The following is a 15000-nucleotide window of genomic DNA, read 5'->3' as shown; positions in this document are numbered from 1 at the left end:
TACCTGTGTTTTGTAGTAGTATAGCTTTCCATCAGTCAACACAAACCACCTTCTCTTCCAGTTTTTTACACGCCCTCCCAACTTTGTAAGGTAGCCCTCCTTCTTTTGATCTCCCTGCAAAGATGAACGATTATTACTTTTTCAAAATGCTTTTTTTATTCTGCAAATCAGAAAAACAAAAAGCTCATGCTATGTTGTTAAAACATGTTAAAAATGCAGTGAGCAAAATGCTCACAGGCCAGAAAGTCTTTAAAATGCAATTGAACTTGTAAGCTCAGCTGGATCCTATTATGTAATGGCCATTATGCTGAGAGGGCACTCAGGCCAGGAATTTGCTGCAGTTAGACTCCAATTTATCCCTAGCTTATTCGTCCATTTGAATAATGGCAAGTTATGGCAAGCACATGCTTTAAAAAGAGGGGAACAGGATGTTCAACAGTCTTAAATAGTTTGTGTAACCTTTTTCAAGCTGACAGTAGTGTATGTCGCACAAGTCTTCAAAACCTGTGTTGACTCCTCCAAAACCTCATCTGTTGTTAGTATGGCTTGTGAACGTTCCTCAGCTGGTGACAGTTCATCTGGAGGTGTACAGTAATCACCTGCAGTGCTCTCATTGTCAGACGAATCTGTGGATTCTCCTGAAAATGGCGTGTTCCGCAGCTGGGAGGCTGTCTGTCAAAGCAAAGATAGTCTACAATTAAAAGGCATGACAACCTTAAAAACATGGGCTGAGACAAAGACCAGAAGCAATCAGCTCTGATTGAATCGTTCAGATCTGCCACTCACCACAAACATCAGGATATATAGATCATAGAGGTTTATCAAATACTGTGAAGTATGTTTTTGTACACATTACTTTTACTTAAGAGCACAAGCTCAAAAAAGATCATGCGAATAAGGTGGAACAAAGAGAGGGTGTTTAGGAGTTTGTAACAGTGTTTTGACATTAATTAGTACATTCTATAAACACATTATCCAAGTATAGGCATTTCCCAATTTTTCAAATTGGACATCCACATAACATTGCTTTGCAAACAATGCAGTGTTTGGAGTAAAGAGGAACATGTTTGGGTATTGTCTTGCCACAAAATGCAACCACAAAACTGATTGCCCAATGCCCCAAAGCTCTCTTGGGTTTTCCTTTAAAATGTGGGGAAAATTAACTGAGGTTCCACTCTTTGTTCCAGACATACCCATGTCTTGTTTGGTGTACTGCACAATATTATTGCAAGTGAATTTTTCCCTGTTTAAGTCTACCATAACCGGATTCCTCTGAACTATCCATCACATTTTTTTTAAAGGTGGTGACCAAAACTAAGCCTTGCCTTTACTAAAACTGGCTAAGATGGAAATCAAAGAGGATAGTCATCAGTGGGAAAGTAAACTTGATGCTAAAAGAAACATACCCCTTTAAGTGTGGTGTAAACTGGACATGATTGTTCCTGTATGTTAAAAATAAAATTAAAAATTAAAAGAACTGACAAATAATAAAATTAAAAATTAAAAATGCAACCCAAAAAGAGACTGGTTTACAAGAAAAAAAAATGAAAATTTGGGAAAACATACCGGTAGTACAATGTTTATGACAAGATATGAATGATAATATGTTGAAATCCAAGGGTCACAACGTAAGTGGGAATTTTAACCTCGAATAGAACTCTTCCTTATGATAATACAGTTCACGTATTGTAAACAAGGCAAATACTGAGACATGTACATTAAGTACAAGTCCTACCATTAACATATTGAGGTCTTTGTTTGCTGTCTCCAAGGTGCCATATGGAGGAGTTTCAGAGTCTTTGGAAAAAAATAACAGACTCGATTAAATGGATGGAGTGGATGGTGGAGTGAAGTGTCCATAAAATTCAGTATTGTGAAAATAAAATACAGTGATAAACAAAAAAAACATATCAAAACAGAGAGTACTCATTCAAACCATACCAATAAAATGACCAGTAAGAAACATGGACTTGGAAATACCATTTATTGGTAAAATATGGGATCACAGCATAAAAGAATCAAATTTCTCTTGATAGACGACATTAATTTCTCTTATCAAAGACATGAATTTGTTTCCAAGGACATGTTTATAAAATTGCGGCCTTACCAGCTTGATCAATGAAAATTCACAAGTATAATTACATGTATACTCAATTCTTTCTCAGCTTAGAACACAAAACACAATTAAAATTTAGCATCCTAATCCCCAGAAAGTACCATTTGGCATTTAACAGAATGGGCTATTGACCCATGGCCCTTGAGGGCAAAGTGTCTAATTGTTTTAGTATCACCCAACTAGTCGGACAGAAAAGGCAATAATAAAGTTAGCAAATGCAAGTTAAAGAAATATTTATTTGGGAATAAAACGAAAGAGAGCGTCACGCTTTTTCGCTACTCGAGAACTATTACTAATAGTCCTCTAGTAGCATAGCCAATCAAAATGCAGGATTTGCATTAGTCCACTAGTTGGGTGATACTAATTATTAATAGACCTCTTTACAGTTGTGTGCTTAGTTACCTGGGCCCAGTTCCTCAAAAGCCGATTAACACTAAACTAAGATTAAAAATTAACCAAGCAGTTTATTTCTCTACTCCCAAATGCTGTTCAACGCTGATTTTCGGCAGAACTTTACATGAGAAGACCTCAATCTTGAAAAACAAAAATAAGCAAAAGAAACTTTCACCAAAAAGTTGAAAACGTGAAACAAAAGTTTACGCTAATCCTGGATTAAGTTAATCGGCTTTCGAGGAACCGGGCCCTGGCCTTTAAATGAAAGTGAGGTTGGTGTTGACCCTGTTATGATACAGACCTCCATCCTTTTCTTATGTTAATGATGTTGTTGTCATGCTAATTAGTAAGAGTTTACATAAGAAAAGCAGTGAGGTTTCTATCACAACAAGGTCAACTCCAGCCTCAGTTTCATTCATAGGCCAGATAACTAAGCACATCACTGTAAAATGGACTATTGAAAGGACACTTTTACCAAGATGTTGCCTGACTGCAACTACCATAATTCTTAAGGGCTTGCTTATCTCTTGTTAGTTAGAGCCATGCATCATGTAATGTTCAATATCTCTGGGTTTAACCCTTTCACCTCTGAATAGTCCCCCATTGATCAGTAAAATCGTCTGGCATCAGACAGAGTAAAATCTATAACTGTCACTCTCAGAGGGAAAGGATTGAAATTATTATTTTTAACTACTCACAATAAACAGAAAAGCAAAACAAACTCGGGTACGTGTAGTCATGAGACACCAACAAGAAAATTGGCAATTTAGAAGCCCACCAAAAGTTATTATTATGCACACACCAGAATCATTCCACATCCAAGCTTGGGTCGCAATCTGTGCCAAACCAACATTATCAGTGGAGTCCTCTTTTGAATTAACTTTACATGATTCTTCTGCTTGAATCTCTGTTTCTGCCAAGTAACTGGTAAAATTAGATTCTGTTCTAACCACCTCCCCCTTGTTGGACTTTGGAACAGGTGGGACAGGGGGAGGTAACACACTTTCTGACTCAAACCTTGGAGGTACCGCTGGTGGAGGTGAAGATGGCACCACCTGCTTACCAACTAATGATAGATTCTCTTCAGGTTCATTAACACGTGTAGTTGTGGATTCTAACTCTGGCTCAATAGTTTGATATATTGGGTTTGGAACAACAGATTGATCTGTTAGTGAGCATAATGATGATCTATTCGACAAAACATCTTGTTCAGTCTTTGTAACACTTGGAGCTAAACTTCTCCTATCAAAATGGAGACTTACTAGCTCCCCAAGCTGTGCATGAAATCTGTTTTCATTTTGTACAAGATCGACAGGTTCCAAGTATGTTTCTGAGTCATTGTCAAGTTCCGAATTCACAGTTGATTGACTATCATAATGTGTCCGGCGGGAGATGTTCTCTGATGAAATTAAATGTGTATATGGATTGTGCAAGTCTTGCACTTGTAGGAAGAATTTTGCTTGAGAGCTACCAGGACTCTGCTGTCCTCTCTTGAGTGACATGTAATAGGAGATTTGTGCAGCTCTGTGATCTTCTAAATTTCCAACATATCGAGGAATCTTGGAAGGAGATTTCCCAATTGATGTTCTCTTGACACGTATTTCAGCAGGTTGATCTAAAGTATATTGTTCTGTGTCATCATCATCATCATCAAACACATCTGCAAGTCTATCTGGAGACATAGGTGTTGGTGTAACAGTAGAGGTATCTGTTTCTAGAGATGTTGTCCTCCTAAGTCCATTGGTTTCACATGAATGAATACCAGATTCATCCTGGTCAGATTCCGGTTCAAGTACATAGTAGTCTCCACATTGGGACTGGACATCTGCAAGTTCCCTGGATAACCTGAGAACTTGATCTGATAACAAAAACAAAGACACCATGCATTTGTTAAAATAAAGCAAGCATCAGGGTATAAGCAAGTGTAGGACTGTGCCTCAGTCATATTACCATAGAATTCCAAAAATAATGCCCCCCCCCCCCAAAAAAAAAAGTAACGTTAAGTAAGTAACAGCCCCCCCAAAAGTAACAATTCCCTTGAAAGTAGCAGGCCCTTCAATAATGTCACTTAAAACAATAAAATCTAAATTCTCTTTAATGTAACACCACACTCAAGGATCGATTAATTAACAAAACTACAGCAAAATATCAAACAATAAATTACTGGCTCCTGGAATACAGCAACAGTACTCGAACGTGGGAAAAACTCTAGTATGTCCTTATTGTGAGATGGCTATCTAATTACAAACCTTTTTTAACTATGTGAAAGTAACGGCCCCTTAAGGATGGTGCATACTAATTCAAAGGTATTTTGCGCAGTTTACTGAATATGTGGGAAAAGCAGATCTTAACAAGTGTTATTGAAATCCAAAAATAAAATTGGAGGTTACCATGCATTTTTCGAAGATAATTAATCCACAACATTTGTAAAAAGCTTTAAATTACAAAGCAATGTATGCATCCCTGTATTAACAAGCACCACCCACAGGAAATTTGTGTATCTTGAGGTGCGCAGAACGTATGCGCAATAACAACAGTAGGCACCGTCCTTAAGCTTGTTAAATCCGAATGTAATGGGGGCCATTACGTGTACTTTCGGAATTCTATGGTATCAGCTAATTTTAATTAACAAATATGAGCTAACATCAAGGATGCCATCAATTCTGGAGTAAAAAGATTGGCTTTTTTCCTTCTGCAGGTACAAAAGTAATTGCGTCAATCCTGCTCAAATAAGAATGTTGTTAAAGGGATTATTGTTGGTGGCACTGTGTCATCTGGAGCATGAAGAAAAAAAACAAAAAAACAAAAAAGTGCTTGGGCTGCAGCCCTAACAGCCCCTTCACCTTGCGTCCCTGTTTTAAGGCGCAATAATGAATAGGAGGAAGGGGCAGAGAAACATTATATAGAGAAGAGACAAAGGCATTAGTTACTGCAATCATAATAATAATATTATTATTGCTCTTCAAGTTTGTTCATCATGAGCACATTCAATGTTTAAACTGTTGATAAGATTATTATTGTTAAAGTTGTCTATTTGTCGGATTTAGGACCAAAAAGACTCCATTATTATGTTCCTAAGAGAACAGCATTCAAAGGCAACAACTAAAATTGAATAGTCAGCCATATATATAGTCCAGCACCACTTGACCTTAAGGTCATTTTGCTTCATCTGTACTTGTTAAACTATACCTTGAGAAAAACTGAGTTTTGATTCCATTTCTTTGACCATAATCATTGCCTGCTTGTGTGAATTTCTCAGCTCATCATTCTCTTTATTAACAGTCTCTATCTTTTCTTCATATTCTCTGATCTTCTTTTGATATTCTTGCAACCTGGCTTCATCGTCTTGCAACTTTTGTTCATACTGTTGGAAAAAAAGGTAAACAGCAAAAATGAAAGAGGAAAGGTGTCAAAATACAATGGTCTCAGAATTATTTCTTGGGTTTGAGTTGGGTTATGAACATGAAAAAGCAACTGGAGGATGTGATTGACTGTAACTACGGTAGTCTTGTGTGTATGGGTTGCAGTTGTAACATACTCTGGTAGTAGGCCATGTTATCAAAAAACCCTAAAAAATAAATACAATGAACGCTCTAATAAGCCTCCCTCCCCTCCCCTCATGGAGACTTGTTTAAAGTCTGACAGCCCTGGAAGTGAGCTTTGTATGAACAATGTCAGTCTCATACACTTAATGCTAAGTAAAACCTAGAATTGTATTTGAACAAGTGCGTGCAAAATGTTTCGGTTTTAAATGGCCAAAGACGAGCCTACTACGGTATATACTGCATAAGAAAATTTATTAAAGTGCAACTATGACAAAATTCACATCTTTCCTATCTAAACCATTTATAAACATGTAGTCTGTGTGAGAAGAAGAAGAAGAATTCTGTTTACCATTTTGAAATATTGCTTATTGTTCCAGAGATATCGAAGTTCAAGTTTAAAATATGCAAATTAGCCAAGTGATGATGTCATAAACTCAACTGAATTTTGATCAAATATTATAATCAAAGGGAACCCATGGCTAAACTCGTGGATTAAGTAATGTAGAGATGTAACATGTTGGTGAACTTGCAACTATTGGTCATTTTTAAAGGCTATTAAAACAAGCTGGGTTCATAGTGTGCAGTCGCTCTCATCTCATTTGGTGTAGGCTTTGTACATATTGCAAAGACATATGTCCAGAATAGCTAGCTTGGCAAAGTGGCAGGTGAACACGGTGTGGTATAGGCAAAGGAGTCTAAAGTCATAGTGGACTGTACCCCCGTCCCCCCCCCGCCCCCCCCCCCCCCACACACACACACACACACACACACACACACACACACACACACACAAGTTTATGTTTGTCACGTGGTGAGAAGATTACTGGGAAAATCTGCATGTATTCAAGAAGTTTTTTTCTTCCCATATGAGCTTACAGACCTTTGTCATTGCATTCCACTCAATGCTGTAGGTAAGGTTTCTGGACAGTACTTGCTTTCCAAAGTGGAACTGCTAGTCTCTAATTTAATGCACGTAAAGTACATCAAAATAAGTAGCCTCTTTTGCCAAATGGAATGCATTGGCAACTGCTTGTATTACAAGTGCTTCAACCCATGTACTCTGTTGTGACATATTAGCTAAATACCTTGCCCATGAATCCCCTGTAATACTTTCAATGAATCTGTCTGGGTTAGCTCTCATATATTGAACACCAACACTACGAATGTTCATATGATAGCTAGGTTCACCATACAGTTGATGAGATACTGCTCTAAAAAAACAATCACCTGCACCACCAACATCTAATATTGACAAGCCACGTTGAGCTAATCTAGATTACAACAACAAATAACCATTAACAGGACCTGGGTTCAACTCAATGTCACCTGAAGTACATATCTTTGCCCTTGAAACAAATACTTTTCTTGTTTTTTATTACACTTTATTGAATAACAGTTATTCAAGCTACAACCATCATTAACATAAAGCAATACATCTGTATGTTTATGCTTACTAGTATTAGTTCTTGTTTTGATATAAATATCATGAGTCATACAACGGCAAGCTGAAGAAGTATACTTTCCAACAGGTCTACTTCTACACAATCTAGTGGCAAGGTAAATTCGGAAATCAATGGATAGAAAGTTTTTCAACCCAGACGAATGTGGTGTATTGTACATAATATAACGGTAAATACGCTTTATACTTGACTTACTTTTTTTGAACATCGCAATCTTGATGGTTCTCTGTCACGGCAGGCATATTTACAAGTAAACCTTGACTTACTTCTTGACCGTTTGGATACTTCTTCATCTCCATTCCTACCAGTATTTAAGCTTGAATCAGTACACAGGTCTTTAGAGCAATGTTTGTTGTCTTGGGTGGCCACATAAGTTCTTTGGTGTCGCGTGATCTCGTCGATTCTGCCCATGTTTGTCCTGTTTTCAGTGGCCGTTTCGCTCATTAAGAAGTGTTCGTTTCGCTCATATAAGTTTGTCATGGCCGACAAATAAGACACATTCTCATCAAAGCTTAGCACATTAGCATGAGATTTACTCATTTTCGGGTCACTCTCCTGCAAGCTGGAATTTATATACCCCCCGTGAGCTAGAGGGATCGAAGAGCAAACGCTCATCTCCTCGTCATGTTTAACGCCTGGGCAAGTCAAAGGCTCCTAAAATTCAGTCTTCAAGTTGACCATAGTACTTAAGTAAACTCCATTTCAATTTAGGGAGACGCTTGGTATTAATGGTCGTGTAAAAGCTACAAAATCACCCCAATGCAATGCACAATCAATGCGGGCTGCCAAGATGCATGCACTCACGCTTTGCGCGGTTACTATTCCAACATGGCCTCGGGTTCGGGAAGTCTCGTTCGGGCCGACTAATTACGAACAGTGTCTACACCTGAGTGAGTGACACATTTGCATATCGGAGTCCCCGCAAGAAACCAATTTCTACGCTTCGCGTAGCCACGAGTTTAAAAACAATATCTCAGCCAATTTGTATCAGAAATCCTTGATTCTTTGCTGTAAGATACTAGTAAATGTGATCCACAATATGAGTATACCAGTTTTGTTACCATGGCAACATGATGGGTTCCAGACCTCCCTGATATTGAAGGTTTTGCTGGCCACCTTTGGTGTTGTATTTTGATTGGCCAATGGTGCCTCATTTGCATGAGCCTGGCATTGTTAAATGCTTTTCTACTTTAAGATAACCAAAAACATTAAATTAGGTTGGAGGAGACTGGAAAAGAGTGAGTTGCTATGGGAACCAATTTCTTTAAAGCCACAGGTGTGTTGCCTATAGAACTATTAGCCCACCAAGTTCCAGTGGTTTCTGTTACAAATTGACAGAGATATATCTATTTATATACTTGCATGTTCTATTAGGATGAGTGAATGACGTCATCACTCCTGTCATTTGCATATTTACACATTTTTCAAACTTAAATATATATGGAGCCAATGCAGATATTTCCAAACTGTAAACGGCGTGTTAAACCTAAAAATTCCAGGTTAATGTCGCAGTTCCTGCGGGTATTTATATTACACTACAATAACAAAACACAAAAGACAATGTTGGCATAAAAAGGGGGGAACACCGCTCCACGATCGGTGTGACAGATGACTTCCGTAGCGTGATTAAAAGCCTGAACTTATCTCCCTGATGCATGTGGTGAACCGTGCCGGATCAGACAAGTTGTAAGCCAGTAACAGCCAAATGATAGACAAGCCTCTCCACTGCACTACAAGCTAAACCTCTGGCCAGCATCATGCAGCTCAAGCCTCCTTATCTCCCCAGCACTACGAGCCCACTCCACCAGCACATGCTGGATCGGGAAAGGGCAGTATTGACAGAGATAGCTCTATTTATATACTTGATGTTCTTATGGAACGAGTTAATGACATCATCAGTCCTCTCATTTGCCTATTTTACACATTTTTCAAACTTAAATATTCCGGAACCAAATGCAGATATTTCCAAACCCAAACAGTAAACGATGTTTTTAATCTTTCCTGGAATTCTATGTGATAAACCTAAAAAATCAAGGGATAAAAATTTGATCATAGTAGCACTTCAAAGTTAAGTGAGATTTCAGAAGGCATGCAATTTGACTCATGAGTTTTAACAAGTCCCCCTCTCTAAAAAGTCCCCTCTTTAATAAGCCCCCCGGGGGCTTATTAGAGCATTAACCATAATTACCTACCGGTAACTTTATAATGTCACCATCATTATTATAAAGTTAGTTCCTTGACTCTTTTAATGATAATCACTTATACTTAACAAATCATACCTCACAAATCTTCTTGTGCATCCAGCTTTTTATCTGGGATGCCTTGTCTTCCACTTCTTTATCTCTAAGGATCTGTCTTTGTTTCTTAAAAAAAAAAAAGAAAACAGACACAGCAATTACATAGTATGGCATATTTCTGTTTGACCATCTTGAACTTTCTAGTTGGCCATTTAAGGCAACATTGTAACTCTTTCTTCCTAAGTATGGACAAGTCTAAAATTGTAATTTAAATTCATATATAATTTACAGCCTCTTCTTTTTAATGCCTTGTCCATGTGTTAAAAAAACACTACCTCATCTTCTAACTCTGCTTGCAACCGTGCAATAGTTTCTTCTTTCATTGCAAGAAGGCTCTCCAGGCTTTGGACCTAAGACAAAGAAGGAATTAGAAAAACTAATGGATCAGAGGCAGGATGGCTGAGTTGACATCAGGGTTTATTATGGATCACCAAAGAAAAGTTCACTTGCATCGGGGATAGGATTTGAACTCAGAGGTTCATAGGGAACGTAAATTCAGCGCTGGTACCATTGGAAACCCAAACCTCTTTATCAGGCATGTTAATCTACTCAAGGTTTCGCTAAATGTCTACAGGATCTGTCCCTTGTAAAAAAAAGTAATATCGTTGATTTGTGAATTGGGAGCATGCACTATGGGATGCTGATGACTATGGGGCGGTGATGACATTAATTATGCTACAATACATTTAAAAACAAAGCACTTGATGATTTTAAAATGTGCACTAAACACCACAAAACATGACTATAATAATCACATTTATACAGTATAGAATATTTCAATCCCTTTAGGGGTCCAAAAATATAGCAGTATGGGACAAAATCCACCAAAACTGACAAAATGTAGCATTAATCCAGTTGTAATTTATAGGCTAAACATAAGGTTGCTTATGTTTTACATACTCTCTAGACATACAGTTCATTTAATATGTTGCCATGATTGAAGGCCAATAAAAGGAAGACTCTTTTGGTTTCAAAAACGTTGAAACTTATAGTAACACTTTCATTTACTTCGAAAATTAAAAATGGCAAGCAAGGATAATAATTATTATTATTATTTCTTCTAGGATCAAAACATCATCTCAGCTTTAAGGTCCTCAGGATGCAGGATTCTTCTTCTACTATTAAGTTCTTGGGATAGAAGGATAATAACAAGGTCAATCTAAAATTCCTTTCAGTTCAATAATGGTGGACCAAATTCATTAAAAATCAATATGGAGGCCAGAAGTGGTCACAACCACACTCAAACATTATCCTTGAACAAAATGAGTACCAATTTTACAATTCTTCAAATTTTGAAGGGAGTTTTTCATCTCTTCTTCACCACCAAAAGTGAACAGGAAGACTGGGTGTAAATCTGATTAGATAAATTCACATTCTGAGAAGTTACAAATGGATCTTTGTCAAATTTACGACAATTTCCTGAATAATTGTGGATTTTTATCAAAGGTCTGAATGCATGAATGTTCAGTTACGTTTCTAAACATTCTTGAATATTTTATGAAAAAGGCTTAAATACTGTAAAGGAAAACATATGATTTTGCACAATTTATAAGACCTCATAGGACAGGTCTGAAAAAGGAATAAAGCAATATAATTTTATTAATATAGGACTTCTTTGACACCCAACGTTTGAAAAAATTCTAATTACCGGTATTACATTGATCTAATTAACAGTTATGAGCTACCTACAGCAATAAGAATACTTAATTATAAGGGTTAAAAACACCAAGGCTTAGTAGCATCATTGCAATTATTTCTAAAACTGTTAAATTGTACAGTCAATTTTTCATAAACAAAAGACACATGAACCAATAAATTTCATTGTGCCAACTTCGTGAGGCCAAGCAATTATTACTGTACGTGGGACAGACTGACAGTAAAAATCTAACCTGTTGAGCTGCTTCTAAAGCTTTTGAGTCAGCAATTCTTGCTTTCTCTTCCAAACCGTTTAACTTAATAACAAATAAGAAGGATGAATGAATATTCTGTCGTGAAGCGCATACATTACTTCAAAATACCAATATCATTCTGTTCAAAATAGACTTAAGCTCATCTTGGTATGCATTTTCTACAATTCAATATTCTCCAGGGGTTTCAATGAATTGTGAAGTTTGCGGCTGGTTTCAGTAGAGAAACTGACTGCATTAACAGGGGGCTTTTAAGGGTATCTGGGGGCATGTTATTTTTAAAAGAACCCTTCAAAATGCTACATTGATGATCACCTTTAGACTGTGAACTTCATGTTGTCATTGTCAAAAAGAGTTCTAATCTTAGGATTGAAATAATCTCTCTTTATTGTTTTCAATTTTAGGGAAAAACGAGCTGACTTTTTTGAGTGAAGTAGACACTGCTTTTTGTCAGCTGTTGTTACCTACTGAAACCACTGATTCTCAGTTTATGTACTGTACCAGCTTAAACCAAAGTGGCAGGTGTCACACAAAAGGTAAAGTATGCAAGACCAAATCATATTTTAATAAATATCAATAGCCTTTGGTCATGAAGTGTCTAATCTTCTAGCGCCATAGAGCACTAATCGGGGACACTGTAAATTGAAATTAACAAGTTAACGCAAATCTGCTTTGTAAACCAAATTATTATTGTTAATGCTATTGTTACTTTTATAAACATCATCATCATCATCATTGATAATATGTTTTAGTTGCATTAATTTTTCTTTCATCGATTTCTAAGGAAGCCCAGGGTCTCATTATTTTGTCACCCACACATTGTCTGCATAACTACATCTCTTAAAACAGCATCAAGCCATTAACTGGTCACAGCTATACAATAAATATCACGCTTCATGAATAATCAGTTTTGTTTCACCAATGGACGCTGTTGTCACAGTACGTGTCATCTCATGATTCCCACACTGTATGCCAATAAATTTTTAGCATGTTCAAGCAAGAAGGCACAAAGGATGGACCTCCAAACCACATGAATCTTTTCATAATAATAAAAACACTCAAGCAAAACAAAGAATCCCAAAAATTTGTAATCTGAGACACAGCCAGAAATATTTAATGGTGTATGAACATGTTTGAACAAGAAATCATAAGATAATAGAAATATCTGAAAAAAGGTTGAACATATGTGAGATGAAAACTCAAACAATATTGTCCCTACAAATTCACTTATGGCAAGTGCTTGCATTACAGATCAGTCACGATGTTCTTCATAATTAATACAAAACTTACAATAAAATCTCTCCATACAAATTTGTTTACAAAGTTTTTTCTAAACACTCCAGTTACTTATCTTATCAAGTATATACGATCTGAATTAGCAAAAAAAGTATTGATTGTGTCACAGCGCCTGGCCGGACATGTGCTGCCAGTCGAATATCACTTTGTGGTTTTCGATATCACGACACAATCATCATTTTTGTTTATCTGCGAATAAGAAGGATTTCAACAAACTATCGTATATGTGCTGCACTTTTAGGTTATGGCATTAGCTTAAAGTTTGTCACTGTTACGATTTTTTTTGCAAATTCTGAAAAAAATTAATTTGCTAAAAGAAACATTTTAATCAAATAATGCCGAATAAAGATTCTAACTTTAAAATATTTAATGGTTCTTTAAAGACGTGATTTGATCGTGATACAAATAAAAACTTTGAACCTTTACCAGTTGCAACAAGATATAAGTCATAGTTTGCAATTTAAACAGGTGTCAAAACAACATAGAAAGTGAAAGAAATCTGTCGAAGCAGACAATATTTCAGACATTGAATAAAAAGCTAATCATCCGATCATTGTTAAGCTGCTAAAATCTTGTTAAAAGCCAATCAAATTCGCGTATAAACACGCAAAACCACATTTCTTCTACAGGTAGAACTTTACTTCTCTTTCCATTGAAGAACTCTATCTTTGCGTTACTCTTAAAATGAAATACAATTCTCAAATTTTACTTTTACAACATGAAGCCCGGTTGAATTTCGACCTGTTGCTCCAATTCATTTCAAGTTCAATTTAAACTCAAGTACATTTTACTGCAAAGGAAACGTTTGAGGGTCGATTTATTTAAAACCAATCAATGAGTGAAAATTGTCAAAAAATTAAGCTCATCAACGGTCAAATTTGCTCCAAATTGCCAAACAGACGACAAACAGAAATGCCGAAGCGATTTTTGTTGCGATAAGAATGTACATAAATTTTTTAAACAGCTGTGAATCAGGCAAAACCAAATTCGATGAAATAAATTAAAGAGGCCCGAAAGATCCGTTAAGCTAAAAGCTACAATGCCAAAATACCAGTTAAAGAAGCTAATAACACAATTCACATGCATACCTTCTGACTTATAACTTCACGCACTTTAGCCGCTTGCTCTCGAAATTTTTCAAGTTGGGCTTCCAAATATTTACATCTCTGTTTGAAGTAAATTTCACCCTCTTCGCTGTCTTCTGTAGAAAACGTTTTTAGTCCGTTACTCGTTCCAGAATTTTCCATTTTTTCCTGAGTCCTTGAAAAGCCATAAACGATTTACAACTTCACTTTCCTGTACACAGAAAACGCAAGTGTCGAAACGCGCGTTTCATTGCGACTCCATTTTTCAAGTCTGGTCGCCAAAATGCCTATTTCCACTTCACTTTAGGATTACTTCACGACTCGAAGAATGGTAAGCATTTTGTTTGAACAAAGTTTGACTGTCAAACGGAACTATGATATTGTTCACACACAAATTGTCAGTTCCGATTTAACCCACAGCAGTTTACCTATCCACAGACAAGGCTGTGATGTCACTCTGCGGATCTGGCGTGACAGAAAATTTGACACGTTCTGGCAACACATGCAAAATCCAACATTTCTCCCCGTATCAAACGTGTCGATTTCGGGAAGAGCAACACAATCCCCGATTCAAAACAATTTGGACTTTACCCGTCCTCAGCTTAGACTACAAATGTTTGCTTGCAAAAAATTCAAAAATGTTATATTCCTCCGACGTCATCCAGCTCATGATTCGGGTCCTGTCGTTACTTCCAGTTTGGCTGTAGGTTTGGCTGTAGATACGTGACCGCGCCTTTTACAAATGGAACAAACAATAAATGTGCGCACCATTTAAATCAGTTAATGCTGTTTCCGCTAATCCAATGAATTCTGTAGTAATAATTGTGAAAAGCGTAATATTGAATGCTTACGGCGGCTAGGGAATGTGTTGTCTCGGCACCCCTCCTTGCTGTCGATGAAG

The 15000-nt window shown here is 36.9% G+C and overlaps 1 protein-coding gene across 2 annotated transcripts in view; it reads right to left on the bottom strand.

Moving 5' to 3' along the window:
- Positions 1 to 14560, bottom strand: part of LOC138026307 (pleckstrin homology domain-containing family H member 1-like) — a 36557-nt gene extending 21997 nt beyond the window's left edge. The window contains exons 1-10 of one of the 2 annotated variants that reach the window (XM_068873602.1): positions 14103 to 14550; positions 11701 to 11763; positions 10087 to 10161; positions 9794 to 9877; positions 5699 to 5873; positions 3312 to 4367; positions 1736 to 1797; positions 1407 to 1442; positions 460 to 672; positions 4 to 114 (exon numbers count right to left, since the gene is read on the bottom strand). In XM_068873602.1, coding sequence (XP_068729703.1) covers positions 4 to 114; positions 460 to 672; positions 1407 to 1442; positions 1736 to 1797; positions 3312 to 4367; positions 5699 to 5873; positions 9794 to 9877; positions 10087 to 10161; positions 11701 to 11763; positions 14103 to 14261 — 2034 coding nt within the window. In that variant the 5' untranslated portion in view covers positions 14262 to 14550. Of the gene's footprint in view, positions 1 to 3; positions 115 to 459; positions 673 to 1406; positions 1443 to 1735; positions 1798 to 3311; positions 4368 to 5698; positions 5874 to 9793; positions 9878 to 10086; positions 10162 to 11700; positions 11764 to 14102 lie in introns of both variants that reach the window. The other variant, XM_068873603.1, reaches the window with a different exon arrangement.
- Positions 14561 to 15000: the final 440 nt, after the last annotated feature.

This window comes from Montipora capricornis, chromosome 12 (assembly GCF_036669925.1).
Source record: "Montipora capricornis isolate CH-2021 chromosome 12, ASM3666992v2, whole genome shotgun sequence".
Taxonomy (NCBI): Eukaryota; Metazoa; Cnidaria; class Anthozoa; order Scleractinia; family Acroporidae; genus Montipora; species Montipora capricornis.
Note: the sequence above shows the minus strand (reverse complement) of the source record. Positions and strands in the feature narration are given on the sequence as shown.